At 34.0% G+C, this 16,990-nt stretch overlaps 4 protein-coding genes across 4 annotated transcripts; 3 read left to right on the top strand and 1 right to left on the bottom strand.

Annotated features, from left to right (window-relative positions):
- Positions 1-2,070: 2,070 nt before the first annotated feature.
- Positions 2,071-3,213, top strand: LOC119190244. Its single transcript, XM_037441676.1, has one exon. It carries the CDS (start codon positions 2,082-2,084, stop codon positions 2,853-2,855), a length of 774 nt encoding a protein of 257 aa, XP_037297573.1. The 5' UTR covers positions 2,071-2,081; the 3' UTR covers positions 2,856-3,213.
- Positions 3,214-5,858: 2,645 nt separating this feature from the next.
- On the top strand, positions 5,859-7,298 carry LOC119190252. The gene is made up of 2 exons (XM_037441716.1): positions 5,859-7,116; positions 7,278-7,298. Exons 1-2 carry the CDS (start codon positions 5,968-5,970, stop codon positions 7,296-7,298), a joined length of 1,170 nt encoding a protein of 389 aa, XP_037297613.1. The 5' UTR covers positions 5,859-5,967.
- A 1,467-nt stretch (positions 7,299-8,765) lies between these two features.
- On the top strand, positions 8,766-10,661 carry LOC119188466 (uncharacterized protein C18orf19 homolog A-like). Its single transcript, XM_037441677.1, has 3 exons — positions 8,766-9,242; positions 9,320-9,465; positions 10,199-10,661. Exons 1-3 carry the CDS (start codon positions 8,884-8,886, stop codon positions 10,435-10,437), a joined length of 744 nt encoding a protein of 247 aa, XP_037297574.1. The 5' UTR covers positions 8,766-8,883; the 3' UTR covers positions 10,438-10,661.
- A 396-nt stretch (positions 10,662-11,057) lies between these two features.
- Positions 11,058-16,676, bottom strand: LOC115448267 (LIM domain-containing protein jub). The gene is made up of 6 exons (XM_030175653.2): positions 14,933-16,676; positions 14,687-14,856; positions 14,371-14,433; positions 13,889-14,054; positions 12,355-12,495; positions 11,058-11,993 (listed from the first exon to the last, which is right to left on the bottom strand). Exons 1-6 carry the CDS (start codon positions 16,416-16,418, stop codon positions 11,884-11,886), a joined length of 2,136 nt encoding a protein of 711 aa, XP_030031513.1. The 5' UTR covers positions 16,419-16,676; the 3' UTR covers positions 11,058-11,883.
- Positions 16,677-16,990: the final 314 nt, after the last annotated feature.

Here is a 16,990-nt window from a genome sequence, read left to right as displayed (position 1 = left end):
AGAGAATTTAATTTGCAACAAAAAATGTTTGTACATTTTTGGTCAGATAAATAGTTTAAGAGATACATCGTAAAACCATTTCAACCCCTATTTTCAAGATGGCGGCCGTGGGACAAGGGGTGGCGACCCTAAACTTGGTTTTAGCTTTAGACTGACCCCCTACACTTCAAAAATAAAATTGCGTCCTTCAAAAACGCAACCCCAAATGTAACTTTTCAATGGACTAAATTTGAAATAAAAATTTACTTCATTTTACAAAGTCAGTATTTGAGACACTGTTCGCCCCTTAAGGGCGAGAAGACCTGAACTGATAATACATTTTAACTTTGTAGTAATGTTCGCTTTAAATCTTATTTACTCTCTGTAGTTTGTATTTATTTTGTACAATTCACTAGTGTTTTTAAAAACTTGTCATATTTTTAACATTACGATATGGTCTAGGGCGCGCAACGTGCGACTTACATAAAAATAGCTTTCCTAGTTAATTTACCCTGCAAATCAATGCTTTATAAATATAAGTACATATTCTCAGTATTGTGTGGTTCAACCGCGAATACACACGATTAAAGAATTCATGCGAATATCTGCGAAAAATATGAACAAATACTGCAATGCAATACCATCGCGGTTCCGCACAAATTCATAATTTTGTAGTTTTTGGTTAAACTAAATGCCTCGTGCGCGAGCTTTATCCGTACCTACTTGGCCTATTTTTTCATACGAAAGCAGCTGCGATGCAAAACAAATTCTGCGGTTTAAAATTAAATTCATGTATCTATCCACTACGAAATATTTTTGCAATTTTTATTAAAGTGTGGCAAACAAAACGAAAGATTTCGCAAAATTATATAATTATAATATAACATTTAAACAAAAGTACCTCATTAATAATACTAACAGATATATTAGTAAAGAGATTACCATTTTTCAGATACTTCTTTCTATTTGCTACAGTGTTTGGTGGCGGTCTACTACTAATTTCATTTAACTCACGTATCGATTTTTCTCCTGAATAATGGACCGTCAAACGCGTTCTGGGACGCTAATCATTACAAAATTGTTAACTCTGAAGAAAGTTTTACTATCAACACGGAAGGATGCACAATTCCTGGGTTACGTCCATTTGATGAGAGTATTCGAAAATTTAGTGATTTACCAGATAGCGCTGAAGTTTGTAATAACGCTAATCAGTCATTATTACAGAATAATAAAACCCATATATGGGTAATAACTGAAAATATGCAATATTACAATGTACCCGATGAGGACAACATTACTTGTTGTTACAGAGCATTTTATCGACCCGCAGCGATAGCAGATATCAATGCAAATGACGTCGATGAAAGAATTCAGTATGGAAGATGCATAGACTTCTCAGATTATATAGAGATCGAGAATGAGTTCGTAAAAGTATCTTGCAAATACAAGTATAGAATTATTTATGAGCAGTTTTTTCTTACAGCACGAACAAAGTCACCGGTTTTCTTTACAGAGGACTCCATGGAAACAGAACAAAATATAAGCAGATATAATGTATTGATCATGGGCATTGACGCAGTTTCACGATTAAATTTTTATAGAACCATGCCTAAAACCTTAAATTATTTAAAAAAGAAAGGTGCTATTGAATTTTTAGGCTATAACAAAGTTGGGGATAATACGTTTCCAAATTTAACACCAATGTTGCTAGGTATCAAATATACTGACTTAAAAAATACTTGTTGGCCTAACTCTAGAGCCAGTTTCGACCATTGTCCGTTCATTTGGAATTGGTACAAAGATGTCGGTTACTATACTGCATTCGGCGAAGACAATGCAGGATTAGGCACATTTAATTATGGAAAACTTGGTTTCACTGGTACCCCTACCGATTACTACATACACACTTTTATGTATGAAAGCGAACTACACGTGGGGAATCAAAAAGACTTCAATACATACATATGCATAGGTGACAAATATTTATATAAAGTTCTATTGGACTACATTGAAGGTTTGACTGTGGAACTAAAATCGGACAACTTCTTTGGGTTCTTTTGGGAGGCTACTATGACTCATGATTATTTGCACTACCCAAAATAATGGACGATGACTACGAGATATTCCTAGAGAATCTCGACAACAACAAATACCTAGATCAAACCATTTTAATATTATTAAGCGATCATGGTATACGTTGGGGAGACATACGATTCACAAAGCAAGGTCGGCTGGAAGAACGATTGCCTTTATTTCACATTTTGTTACCACCATCATTCCGCGAAACGTATAGCCTAGCATATAATAATATGAAAACTAACAGGCGCCGGTTGACAACACCATTCGACGTGCATGCAACACTTCTGGATCTCATCAACCTTAACGAATTAGACAACGAAAGAATCAAACGAAGAAGCAATGAATACTATGCCTCCGATAGAAGCATAAGTTTATTCTTGCCAATACCTACCAACCGCACTTGTAAGACAGCTGAGATCGCCGACCATTGGTGTACTTGTCATAAATCCCACCGAGTACCGACGGATAGCATTGAGGGTCAGGAAGCGGCTCTACATCTAGAGCAACATTTGAATAAGCTATTACATGATTATCCGCAATGTGCACAACTCCAAGTGACTGAGATTATAGAAATGATTCAGATGGATGCAGGCACACCAGATCAAGGTGAGGTTGGATGGGAAGAGTTCATGGTTGTGGTACGCACACAGCCTGGCGGCGCTGTATTCGAAGCAACACTACGACATGATTATGACGAGTGGGTGCTAGCAGGCACAGTCAGTCGACTCAACTTGTATGGCGAGCAGAGTCGCTGCGTCCATCACTATCAGCTTAAATTGTATTGTTATTGTCAATAGCCACTAATGTAACGCAATAAAAACAGCTGTGATATTATAAAAGAGATGCTATGATAAGGAAAATTTATGTAATGGTAATATGTGAATAGGAAACAAAGACGGAGGTTAACCTAAGATAATACTGAGTAAATTTGGTTTTGCGTTATGTAACAGGCGATGTGTTGCTCAAGTTTACCACGGCCTAATTTTATTTTTGATGATTTAGAAGAAGTAAGTGCATTTATGAAAATGTATACGCAGTACGGGTTTTAATGTAAATGACAAACTAGAAACTTTATTCCTTTTAGATTATTATTAATATCTCAATATGAACATCGATAGGTTCCCCACATCACCTGGAACAAAAAAAGTAGCTTGATCCTGCTCTACGTGTAGCTAACTTCGAAAATAGATTGTCGTCGTGACATCAGGATTTTGGATTGTTAAAGTTAAACAGGCATGAATATGAAATAAAATGAAGCTTTATAGATGACTAGGATTGTGAGACAGTATTTAAAAATTGATTTAATAATTATATAATTTTAACGCTCTTCATGCGTATAATACGCATTAGGTTCGACCATATCCCACCGATACTTAATTTCCACATGTATGTTCCTATACGCAGGTATCTACATGTAGAAGTTAAACCCTCACAGTATCTTCCTTAAAATATTACATATCTATTATCTATATATCTTGTACGTATCTCTAGTTTAGATTTTTTCGTGATTTCCAAATTTTAATGACTGAAAATAATTTTAAAATACTGTTACGGGGTTTCGCTAGAGTCAAAACTTATATCAACAGAATATATCACTGTACTAATTAGATTTCGTAGTATTATTATACATAGTTTAATAGTAGGTTAAATGTGCCATGCAATATTTACATAGATTAATTTGTAAAATTAGAAATAATCGTGTTGAGAATAGCTACATATCACGACATAACATTGACTACGTTTAGTTACAATTTATAAAGCATTCAATTAGAATGTAACACTTTTGTAGACTCAAATGTAAGATAGATAGATAGGTACTTGATATAAAGTAATTGAAGATGAAAATTTTGTGAATAAGTATATATTAATAAACAAAATTTTACCTTATTTATTTGGTCAAATATATTAATTTATTAACACAGGAATATTTTTTCTCCCTCTATATTGTAAGCAAATGAACATTATAAGCGGAGAAATTGGGTAGTGATGGTAAAAAGACATGCACCAGTACTCCGTATAAAATATGTTAGCCGAGTATTACTTATATTGTTTATTTTGTACTGCATTAGATTATTGTGAGCGATTTATTTACACGTGTATGAAGAATAAAATTTTATTATTGTTTAAACTTCGTTTTAATTTAAGGTATTACAAACATTATAATTATACCAGGTATTTTAGCAAAACATATCTTATTTCACTTACGAATGCCGCGCTGAGGTTTCGGGTTCGAATCTCAGGTCGGCCAAGTGATATTGGACACACATGGCGAATAGTTGGTGCACAAATTGCGCTTCTGCCTACCTCCTCCTGCGTGCCCATGCTCTACACCTGGTTACGAGGTTGAACAATCTGCTCATCACGTACTTTAGAGTGTGGTCTCTGGCATGAAGAGCAACATCATGTTAAACAGTGAAGGGGTTGTATACTACATGGACCTTGTTGAGACTAGACGGAATATGCCTATTGTAATCAAATCTAACAGCTCATTCTTTCATTTAATTTTATCCGTGGTGCTTTATAACTAGCTTATCTAGTTGTAAACGGAGGTTAAATCCCTAATGATTTTGTCACCATTGCTCTGACCCTCCTATTTTTCTATTTGATTAATTTCGTTGCGGGATAATGACATAGTTTTCCCTGAGACTCGCCGAGCTTCACTGCTCGGTGTCACAAAATGCGTGCCACTGCTTATCCTGGCTTTACAGGGGGAGTTGTAGTGGTGGGTGTGAGGGCGGGAAAGTCTCTACCTCCTCAAGGATTAATGGCTTCATTTCCCTGGTTAACCATACTGAAGGGTTTCAGAGAGTAATACAGAAATAAAGTGATTTCTTTAATCGGTATATATATATAAAAAGGGAGAATGAATAATCCCACTACCCAATATTATAAAATATCTAATGTATAACTCACAAAATCAGTCATTCTAAGAGTGACATTGATGACGAGCATAATGGGGTAATCATACACTACTTGGAAACTGATCATATGACACCTACTAAAACATAGTTAAAGGCGTTGAAACTGTTTACTGTTTACGGTATAGCTAGGTGCTAGGCGTTTTACTCTCAGAGGTCAGAGGGACAAGATTCACGCTTCGTCATTGTGGTTTCGTTGGTAGGCAAGCATGAGACTATCTTAAGCTGTAGTGCCAAAAAACATCAATAACGAAACTAGTTATAAAATAATTATAATTAATGACTTTTAAATTTATAACTACTAAGTATCACGCGCGAAGGCAATAGAGTTTATAAAATCAAGAAATAGAAAATTTAACACGACAATGGCTTCATTTTCATGTTCTCACAACTTCCCAGAGATTGTTTAAAAATAAAAATGTGTACATTTGCTGCTGGATGTTATTAATGAGTGCGTTTACAAATTCGACTCGACCATTCCAACTTCCGTAAAACACGCTGTGTTGTAATACAGACTACAAATATGAAAGTTGGGATTTATATAAGTTATTATTTCGTGATCGTTTTCAACAAAGTGATTAAAGTAAGCAATGCAAGATTATTCACAATATCCACTGAAGGGTGTATTATTCCTAGTTTATCTGGTATTGAGACTGATAACGGCAATATACATAAATTAGTTGAAGCTTTATCACATCGAAGCAAATGCTCGAACACAAATAGACTTATTACTTCGAACTCTTCCCATCTCTGGGTAAATCAAAATGTGTATGAAGAGTACAATGTATATCAACATAATGAATTTTATTGTTGCTACACAAATTTTTCAGCTATAAATAACATAGCAAATATCAGCTACGGAAATTGTATACAGTTTTCAACAATAATAGAAGCGAAACATGAATTTGTCCGTACAGAATGCTATTATTATGATAATAAAATTTATGACGATTTTTTCGTATTTATTCCGTACGACAAATACTACACACGCATGAATGCTGGCTATAACATTCTTATAATCGGTATAGAGAGTATGTCACGACTGAATTTTAAAAGAACTATGCCATTAACATCGAGATTCCTAAAGGATAGAGGTAGTATTCAAATGCTTGGTTATAATAAATTAGGTTACAATTCATTTCCTAACTTATTTCCAATACTAACGGGCAAATCATTCAAGAATGTAACTCATGAATGTAAAACTGGTAATGTTATAAATACAAATAAATGTCAATTCATCTGGGATGCGTTTAAAATCGCTGGATACAAAACTATCCTCGGATCTGACAGTATTGCTGGACTTCTTGGAACATACGAATACAGCTTGAAGAAGATACCAACAGATTTCTATTTACAGCCTGTCATGTTTGAAATTGGGAATTTGTTTCAACATAAAGATTATAATTTTCACGCTTGCTTCAATAACAAATACTTTTATAAGGTTCTTCTAGATTATATTGAGGGTATTACAAAGCATTTAAAGTCAACGAATTGGTTTGGTATGTTTTGGGAAGAATCGGTAAGTCACGAAGACATAGATTTACCAACAATAATGGATAACGATTATGTTCATATGCTTGAAAACTTAAGTGATTACTTAAATGACACGGTTTTAATCTTTTTAAGCGACCACGGTATGCGTTGGGGGAAATTAGCGAAGACAAAAAATGGACGACAAGAAGAACGTCTGCCACTACTTGAAGTATTATTTCCTAAACGGTTTCAAAATGAATATCCAATTGCATTCAATAATTTTAAAGTTAACAGTAATCGCTTGATTACGCCTTATGATCTACACGAAACTCTGTTAGATCTTACCAAAATCGATAATTTGCAAAACAGTAATTTATCAAGGAGATTAAATCTAGTTAATTCCAAGACAAATAAAAGCAGTCTGTTTCTGCCTATATCAGAAAAAAGAACTTGTCCATCCATCGGCATTGAAGATCATTGGTGTACATGTTCATTGGGACAACGAATTAAAATTACCAAAAATATCAGACTTTCGGCATCCCGATACCTAGTCAGCCACATTAACAAGCTGTTAAGTGCATACCCACAATGTGATAGACTATCTTTGAAACAAATAATAAACATTAATGCGGTACAAGCCGAAAAAGACAAAGGCAAGATTTTCACAGTATCCATAAAAACCACTCCAGGAGATGCAGTGTTTGATAGTACTTTATATCATAGACTAAAACAATGGGCGGTTTCTGGAATGATCAGCCGCCTTAATCGTTATAATAATCAGAGCATTTGCGTTGATGATGCTATAATAAAACTGTATTGTTATTGCAGATTATAATATTGTTAACATGACTTATATATTCGTTTCGTTGTTGCGGGTGTTTCGGTAATCACCCGCAATGCCACGGTAAATATTTTCCCTTTCTAGATATATATAGTTGAATTATATGTACATTACTATCAAAGGCCACCATGCCATAATGATACACTTATAACGTATTTGACGGTGCTAGCTTTGGAATAATAAATTCGATGCTTGATTTTACCAGAGTTTTTGTAACTAGATAGATATTTTGCCAAATAACACTTCATTGTAGATTTCAGGCACTTATTATTTAAGATGCTTACTTCACAGATCACGTAAGTAGCACACATTAAAATGAAAAAAAAAACTAGTCCTGTTTACGCTAAGACCATTTAGAAGAAAAAAAATTGTCACCGTCTGTCACTTTTAATTCTCTAAGTACCTACATAGAAGTGCAATACACATACCATACTTGATACGTTATAGTTTCGTCATGAATGCATTCATCAATTAAATTTAAACATTTGTCTGTTTTAGTGTGCGCACTATACTACTACTTTTTACTGGTGATAGGTCTGTCATATGTGAGAGTCCGTCTTGGTGATACTTACCTAAGTATCACCGCAATGTCTATTTCTGCCACCAAGCAGCAGTATGTAGACATAGATGTGTTCCGGTTTCATGAACATAGCAGCTAATGTAACTACTGAACATAATAAGACATAATTTCTTATGTCTCAGGATGGCGAGCGCAGTGGATTACCAAACACTACTTGGTAATTCGAAGCGTTGGATGGCATTTCTATTGTTTACGGGCGGCCGTAACGCTTACTATCAGGTGAACCGCATGCTCGTCTCATTATACAAAGCAATAAAAAAAATATGTTTTTATAAAAGTTTGTATATGCATAATTTGCTCTTATATTTTGGCCGAAAGGAAAGATCGTACCAGATATATTCTAAGTCCTTACCAGTTAGTATCAACCCGAGCTACAAGTACTGAACACAACTCAACAATCATTGATTACAATACAGCATAAAAAACGGTCTGAGCTTACGAAACATAAATCTACAAAATTAAAACTTGCTCCTTTAATCGCAGTTCGTTTTTTAAATGTAGCGGTTTTATTTAACCGACTGCAATGATGAGAGGTTATCTAATTTTCGTTTTTTTTTTTGGTTTGTTCCGCGATATTTTTCACTCGTGGTCCGATTATGATTCTTTTCCGTTGGATTTTGTATCATTTCAACTTCATTGAAATATAGGACCTTAGACTTAAAAAATGCAGAAGAAAACTTCGCAAAATCAAATAGGATGAGAATTGTATATTCGTATTTGATTCAAAAAAATATTATGGGGTAATGTATGTAAATATGTGTACTATTCAATGTTTAAATGTCGATGTCATGTTACAATGAAAAATAACATATCGATAAATATCATTAAAAATTGCCACAAGATTATTGTTCCCTTATCCCTAGTTGTCATCAGAATTTTGTCAATTATGACTTTTGTCATTTGTCTTCTGTCATTCACCCACAAGTTAGTGGCCAGCTTATTTTTACATATTTTTAACAACGAAAATGCATACTTTATAAGTTTTCGACCGAGAAAGTTTTTATCACGTAACCATGGCTCTTACTTACAGAGCAATATTTAGGAATTGTAATTATATTCAGAGTATAACCAAACCGGTGAAATGGAGTGTTGGAAAAAATATTCCAATAAGAATCTTGGCAAGTGGAGTTTGTTATCAACATAATTACAGACATATACCATTGTTAGAAACGAAAGGCGCAGAAATATTTACGATTCGACAATGTTCGACACAAGGAAATGCCCAAAAATCTCCATCAGATACAGAGGAAAAAAAACTTGGCCTCATACAGAGGTTCAAACAAATGTACAGGGATTATTGGTATGTTTTATTACCGGTTCATATGGGGACGTCGGCGATATGGTTTGGTAGCCTTTACTACGCAGTCAGAAGGTAATAAAAATACGAATGTATGTTTAGTATGATGCAATATTGTATTTGCATATTTTAACAGTGGTCTTCTTTTTCAGTGGTGTTGATGTTATAAGTATTTTGGAGTCAATAGGAGTCAATGACACATTATTGACACCACTTAGAGACTCCAGTGCTGGATATTTCGCCCTGGCTTTTGCATTTTATAAACTTATTACACCACTGAGATATGCTGTAACTGTTGGTAATATATTTTTACTTATTGCGCACTTCAAAATTAATAATAATTTTGGGATGCAGATTAAATAGGTCAACATCATAAAACATGATATTATTAATGTTTAAACTATTTGTGAACTGTAATCCTATTTTTCTGTCTTTTTGTTTTAAAAATTGTTGTAACTATCAATTTATATGTTATGAAAGTGAAAGTGTTATGTTAGTGGAACACTGGTATTCCTTAAAATGCCTTCTATATTATGGTTTCAACATTATGCCTATTATTTAGTCTTACAAAAATATTTGGCTACTATTTAGTATTTGATCTATTTGGCTACTTTTACCTTATTTGGCAGAATACCAACTTCTTTTTGTAAGTAGATAATTACTCAAATAAAAAGATTAAATTATTTTATAATAATGTATTTCCTTGTAATCACAAGTTATGGGACAAAATGAACTTCTATTCTGTATAATAAGAATTAACAAAATAAACTTAAAACTTTGGATTAAAATTGTTGCAACTGGTAAATTAAAGTTTATACATAGATTATCATTCAAAATAAACATGTTAATTTAAGTTACACCATATTATGTTGGTCCAGTGTTTGGCCGAATATTTAGCAAAAAGAAGCATGTGGCAGAGTATACTATATGATGCAAGTCTAATGATATTATACTATGCAATAGATATTTCTTTAAGTTAATACTTTTTAACACAAATTACCTGTTAGAAATAATTATAAAATACTTTCTAGGTGGAACTACATATGCTATCAAAAAATTGACAGCATTGGGTTGGATTAAGCCCGTGCCTTCACGGGAACGTATCAAAGAAATGCTTCAAGAAAAAAAGGATAACTTACAAGATCGCTTCCAAGAGAGCAAACAACACTATCAGACACAGATGAAAGAAAAGAGAACCCACATGATGGACGAAATGAGGAGGTACAAAACTGAAATGCGCAATATGAAAAACAAGGTGAAGAAAATGTAAAGTAATGACGGCAAGGCTATCAAATTTTATCGATGACTTCAGGAAACTAATGTATTACATTTTTTGTCTTATGATGCTAGTGGAGAATTTTTAGAAAAAAATATGATACTACCTTAGCAATCTACAACTGCGTGAGACCCATGTGATCATTAAAAATTAAAACCAGTTGTATATTTTGAAATATTTATTGTTTAAAATAATTAAATATAAAAATTATTCCTTAACAAAATCATTTTCATTTCAACATACCCTAATACAAAATAATCACAAGTTGTGGTTATCAAAATGTACATATAATAACAACCAACTCTTAAATTAAGTACGCAACAGGACAGCACACAACTGGAATGTTTTATGGCGCAGTACATTTGTAACAATTATTACTTACATTTGTGACCCTTGGGTAATAAATACATACTTAATTTAAGTCTTACTTTTATATACATAATAGGTCTAATTTTACTTGGCCATTGAAAAATATTTTGTGACTACTTAATACATTTGTAAAAAAAGCTGCATATAATTTTGTATAAAATTCACATTGGCATAATAATTAACATTGTGGCGAAATTACGACACAAAATATTCAGAGAAAGATCATTCTCAGTAATTATAATTTCTTTTTTGCTTCCAACTTCCTTACCTTAAGATGACCATTCATATTAAAACCAGGAGTGCTGTCATGTCCAGTTTAAAATTAATAAATGCATCATAATTGGTGATTTAAAAATGCCATGTAGTATTAATTTTTCTTTGTACTGTGAAAAACTGAGCCAGTAAGATTTATTATAAGGTTTGTAGTGTATATATTACCAAAAAAAAAACAAACTGCCATGTGTTTACAGTATAAAACAAAAGCTACTGATATCACAAACTGCTTGCAGCCAATAGGCAAACATTATTAGGGAACAAATCACATTTGTATTATGGTATCCTTATTTGTTCTAACTACTTATTACACAAAATATCATGCATGTCACTGCTTAAATAAACTTACTTAGTATTCACTTATCTACTTTATTAGAAACTTATCTGGAACCCATATAGTAAGTTAATATCTATATTGTGAAGCGCAAAAGACAATATATCAATAAATATTTAAACATAGCACATATTGTTTAAATGAGGTGATGAACCACGTCACTGCATACAGTTTTCTACAGTTAATAATACTATGTGTACACTAATGTGTTCCACATATTTACTTTAACATTTCGGTTGAGCATAATCCAATTTGTTAATTCTAATATAACAAATGTTAAAGCTATATTACATTACACAGATATCACGTCACATCTAGTACATTCATTGTCAATAATTATAACATGTAAATCTATCGAAACATACACTGGCTGGTTAACTAATGGCGCGCGTTAACGAAGATACATAGTATTAGTTCTAACCCCATTTTGAAGCTATTTGAGCTGTCTATCCATATGATATGGTTCAACCCATGTATTGATAAGAAGCAGGCGAGAGATGAGGCGCCGGAGGCAATCCCGGACCGGTGGCAGCGCCTATTGTGGCCAAGTGGCACGCACGACACATCAATTTCCCTAAAAGTAATTGAATATTATTTAAAAATATTTATTAATTCTATTAATATTTAAATTCTTACCCCCTTATTCATAGACGTTTTTTATCTAACGACCGAGTAAGGCTGTGATAACAAGTCTGTTTCTCAGTGCTGACGGCATGGCAGTCTTCGCAGTGTGATATCCGTTGTGATTGGCTAATATTGAAATACAACAATAATAACCAATCACAAAGCCGTTGGGCACTGAGAAACAGGCTTGTTATCACAGCTTTACTCCGTCCTTAGATAAAAAACGTTTATGAATAAGGGGGTTAGAATTATTATTATTTATTTATAATAATACACACTAATTTGAAAAAGTTTAGAATAAAACATCTTACCAGCCAAGGGGTAACAACGTTTATCAGGTTCATCGGTGAGCTGCATGCCACAAACACAACACATGTAACAATCCACATGGAAGTCCCTGTCCATGGACACCACCCGAACTGTTTCGTCAGTGCCCTCAACTGGAGTTATTCCTGCAAAATAATACACTCAATAGTATACTCATGTTAATGGATGAGTTTACTTTGTCTCATAGTCATAATTCGTATATTTGTATAAATCGCCAATTTTTATTAATTATATTTTTTTCTAAATCTTTGTAGTAACAATTTTGGGTTTAAAATTAAAGGCGATAACATTTTAACGACCATAGTAATATTAACAGGTATTTCTAAGTTTATGTTCAGCAGCTCATACATTTGGTTGATGCCAAAACCACGGCCAAGTTATTTATTTTAAACCTCTTTAAATCTGGTTGTATGTAGTTTTTGTATTACGAACATGAGTAAGTAACAAGTATTATAATTTGTTTTTATTGTCCATAAATAGATTCAAAACCCAAGACATACACTTATTGTTTAAAGTTCGTGTATTTTCTTATCAATTGCCGCTCGCTTTAACATTGAAGAGAAACATCATGAGAAAACTTTATACCTAAGAAATAAAAATTCTCAATAACAAATTCGATGGTACATACACAACATGTGAATTCTTTAAACCTGCATAAGGCCAACATAGTGAACTAACCCTTAAATTCTATCTGTAGTAAAAGATCCCTGTGCCCAGAATTAGCACAGTATAAAATACTATCAATGAGCTTTGGTTTATCGCTAATCAATAAAAACCTTGGTTATTTTAATACCTAAGTATTATAACGTTAAGTATGACAAACTGTCATAGTGAACCCTCTGGTTAAACACATCTTAAATCAGCCAAAGGCTCAACTTTAGTAGATAGAGGATCTGGAATTGTATTTGATTTAGACCTTTGGAGCAATACCATTAGTCTTCTCTAATCTTTATATTATTAAGATTTCATGAAACTCGGAACCTAAAGCACATTATAGTATAAAATTACGTAAACATGTACTCCAGTGTTCTAGATATTTTAGCATCATAAATTTATCAAAACTTATCAGCTCTTTTGTGCATTTGTCATAATTTATTCTATTCTATTTTTATACTAAGCATTTAAAAGATGTGCAAGTGGAGTTGAAATGGATTGAATAATGCCTTGCTTATTTAAAGAAGGGAAATATGTTAAACATCACAATTAACAAGAAAGGCATACTTCATATATATTTGTATCTATAACTCGACTGGTCTCAAAAACGAATAAGCTTGAATGTAATGTACTTTTTATGAGATTATGTGTAGGTATGTATATTGGTAGTTTGGTACCCAAAACACAAACAAGTTCTTGACAATATCTATTATGATCAAGTATTATTAAATTTCCCACTTCAAACATTAATATACAAACATTTTAAATACACTTGATAAACAACTATTTACAACATAATTTCATGTTCTGATAACTGATAATGGAATATTTTCTATATCAATACAACACTAAAAACAATCTCACCTTTACCGCAGCTAGCACATTTGGGCGCGAACATGCGATGGTAGTCATTAACACAGTATATCTTATTGTCCACATCAACAGTAAATGGTACACCATCCAAACATTCATTGCACACACAGCACCGGAAACATCCTGGGTGGTACGATTTACCCATAGCTTGCAAAATCTGTGCAAAAAGAATTTTTTAAAGATGGGTATACCGGAATAAATAAAGCAAAAAAAAATATGGCGATAAACTAAGTACTTGTACCCCCTACATTAAGACAAAATACACATTGCGCATCTGCCTACTCCTTTGGGAATAGAAGATGAGAGTGTGTGTGCATGTCTAAGTGTAACACTTTAATAAGAGTCCTAAAGAACGGTACTGGGGCCTTAGTTTGTCAATGTAAATATTATTCTTGAATAAAAATATGAACATATTTTTTTATATTTCTATTCTATTTTTCAATGATTTACTTTATTTACTTAATTTGACTCACCATTTCCATAATCAAATGTCCACATATTGCACATTTTTCAGCAGTTTGTTGGAATCCAGAATACTGAAAGTCATAAGATTTGATAATTAAATTATAGCATTTTTTACAATCACGAATATCAAAAAACAATAATATGATTACACCATAATATGTTTGCAAATTTCTTAAAATTGCATAGAGATAAGATTGCTTATATTTAACATTAGCATGCTGGTTGAGTGAATGAATGATGTTTTCATGTGAACTGATTAGCAAACACAATTGTATTATTCATACCCTTAAGAGAATAACAATATATTAATATAATAAAGTTTACCAAGTAGTCCTCCTCGCAGTAGACCTTTCCATGTACATTGTAGAATGCCTTGCCTCTCAGTGCCCGGCCACAAGAACAACAAATAAAGCAGTTGGTGTGGTACAAGTTGCCCATAGCTTGGCAAGCCTGGCCCGCACCGGTCACTCCTGCACCACATGTGTGACATATACCTGTATAAAAGAAAACAATTTCATAAGCATGCATCAGTAGAGAAATTATGATTTTGTGGTTAAAATAGTATCTTACCAAAGTATTCTCCTTCTTCATCTTGCCTTTCCATTTCTTCTTCAAGCTGCCTGGTTAGTGCTTCAATCTTCCGCTGTGCCTCACTCGGACCAGATGGTCTAGGAGGTGTAATGCTGTATGGTAGAAGACTCTTGCCTCTCCCACCAGAACCACGAGAGCCCCCAGAAACTTGTGACACAGAACTAGGAGTAGGACTAGGTACTGGTGATTGAATAGGTGAACACAATGATGTTAAACCAGACACTAAATTTCTAGAACCCATAGATTCTGAAGCCAATGATGCATTGTCCCGATTGGCTACAGCTACAGCAGCTACAGATGACCCTCCTGTCATGCACACATAGTCTGAACCATTGCTGTCTTCCACAATCTGCATCCTATTGCCAGTGGGCTTTGGACTATACCCTCCATTTATAGAGGGAGTTTTTTCCTTAACAATATTGTTACTGATGACTGGTTTAGGATGGAAGAACTTAGGACTAGGCGCCACTGGTTGCACTTCTGTGGCTAGATTAGCTTTAGGCCTCTGTGCACTTGGAGCAATAGATGCATATATAGCAGTGGATGGTATTGTAACAACTTTATCATCAAAGCTAACAGTGTTATCATTCTTTAATAATGCACTTACATCTGTGTACTTTGGAGGAGCTGACTTCATTATGGTGTAGTCACCACTCTGGTTGTCTTGACCCTTGTAGGGAGGCGGCGGTGGGGCCTTTTCAGTCTTAACTTTGTCACTCAGCACATGTGCACTCCTGCTCACACTACTATTGGCCACCTGGGGCCCTGGAACTGATCCTTGTTGTATGAAACGCTGATCTTGACTTTGCTGCACTTTGTATTCACTTTTTTTATCATTGTCAGTACACAGCATATTTTCATAAACAGTTGGGTTGAACTTAGGTTTAGAATTGACAGGTACTTGAGGCTGAGCTTTGCTATATCTCGTGTCGTAGTATCCGTCGGAGACAGGCGGCGGCGGGCCCTGCTGATACAGCTGATGGTAGTAGGGTGGTTGTGGAGAGCGCTGCTCGCCGTAATAATCTATGTTCTCGTAAACGGGCGGCGGATATTGAGCGTTCGGGTTACCCGGAATCTCGTACAAATCATCTGTCTGATAACTAAGCGACCTCTGCGATAACGAATCAATGGAACGCGTAGGACTTGCAGGCAGTGCAGCTGCGTTCAAATCGCGTTTGTTAATCGACGCGATTGTCTCCACTCTTTTAGGAGTTGCAAACTTTGAGGCGGCTATGACATTTGATCGTTCGTAAAAACTATAATCCTGTCGATTATTTTGGGTGTTGTCGAGTACGAAGCTCTCTATTGCGCCCACCGGACGAGTTTTTCCGAGAGTACTCGAATTTGATGTTGCGGCACTGTGCGCTTGCTCAGTTCCATCCTCGACTTTATTCGATATTTTCAAATCTTGAAGTCCCAGTATGCAGCGTTGTTCTTCTGTATTGTTTCTTCTGGAAGAATCCATTTTTTATAACTGATATATTAGTAAGAGACGACAAAAACACAATTTTTTAAGCTGATATAACACAATGAATCATCTTAGCAATCCTCAAATTGAACCACAAATTGAACTCTCAAACAAAACATTCAGAAACTTGAAGAACCACAGTCAAGTCACAAACAAAAAGTACAGCCAAAAAATTAGAGGTTGACTTTGTGCAGACTTTTTTATTGTCTGTAGATATCAAATTATCAATTCAAGTGATAAGCAATAAAACTTGTTGCTATATAACCTTGCTTATTAAATTATTATGAATTATTTATAAAATGTAGAAAAATATGAATAAAAGTTAGATGTGAAAAATATTCGACTATTATGTAAAGAAGACATAGGCTGATTGTATTAAAAATAATTCACAGTAATACTAATAATACGGATTATAAAGTGGGTATAGAATATCTTAAAGTGGCCTTTATAAATCTCATAATAATAATTGTTTCATTAGCTGTTAGTTCATAAACTTCCAGCCCAATCTCCTTTATTAGAATTTTTATTATTATAGATTGTTCCGAATACCTATCGCTCAATATCTATTA

Source organism: Manduca sexta, chromosome 23 (genome assembly GCF_014839805.1).
Source record: "Manduca sexta isolate Smith_Timp_Sample1 chromosome 23, JHU_Msex_v1.0, whole genome shotgun sequence".
Taxonomy (NCBI): Eukaryota; Metazoa; Arthropoda; class Insecta; order Lepidoptera; family Sphingidae; genus Manduca; species Manduca sexta.
Note: the sequence above shows the minus strand (reverse complement) of the source record. Positions and strands in the feature narration are given on the sequence as shown.

Bases quoted from the DNA above. Each gene is read 5' to 3' on its own strand.
- LOC115448267 (XM_030175653.2), bottom strand. From the start codon at position 16,418: ATGGATTCTTCCAGAAGAAACAATACAGAAGAACAACGCTGCATACTG. The intron at 14,434-14,686 runs GTAAACTTTATT...TATGACTTTCAG, and splicing joins ACTGCGAGGAGGACTACTTG to TATTCTGGATTCCAACAAAC. The intron at 14,055-14,370 runs GTGAGTCAAATT...CTTTTTGCACAG, and splicing joins GACATTTGATTATGGAAATG to ATTTTGCAAGCTATGGGTAA.
- LOC119190252 (XM_037441716.1), top strand. From the start codon at position 5,968: ATGAATGCTGGCTATAACATTCTTATAATCGGTATAGAGAGTATGTCA. The intron at 7,117-7,277 runs GTATCCATAAAA...TTGTTATTGCAG, and splicing joins ACAAAGGCAAGATTTTCACA to ATTATAATATTGTTAACATG.
- LOC119190244 (XM_037441676.1), top strand. From the start codon at position 2,082: ATGGACGATGACTACGAGATATTCCTAGAGAATCTCGACAACAACAAA.
- LOC119188466 (XM_037441677.1), top strand. From the start codon at position 8,884: ATGGCTCTTACTTACAGAGCAATATTTAGGAATTGTAATTATATTCAG. The intron at 9,243-9,319 runs GTAATAAAAATA...CTTCTTTTTCAG, and splicing joins CTTTACTACGCAGTCAGAAG to TGGTGTTGATGTTATAAGTA. The intron at 9,466-10,198 runs GTAATATATTTT...AATACTTTCTAG, and splicing joins GAGATATGCTGTAACTGTTG to GTGGAACTACATATGCTATC.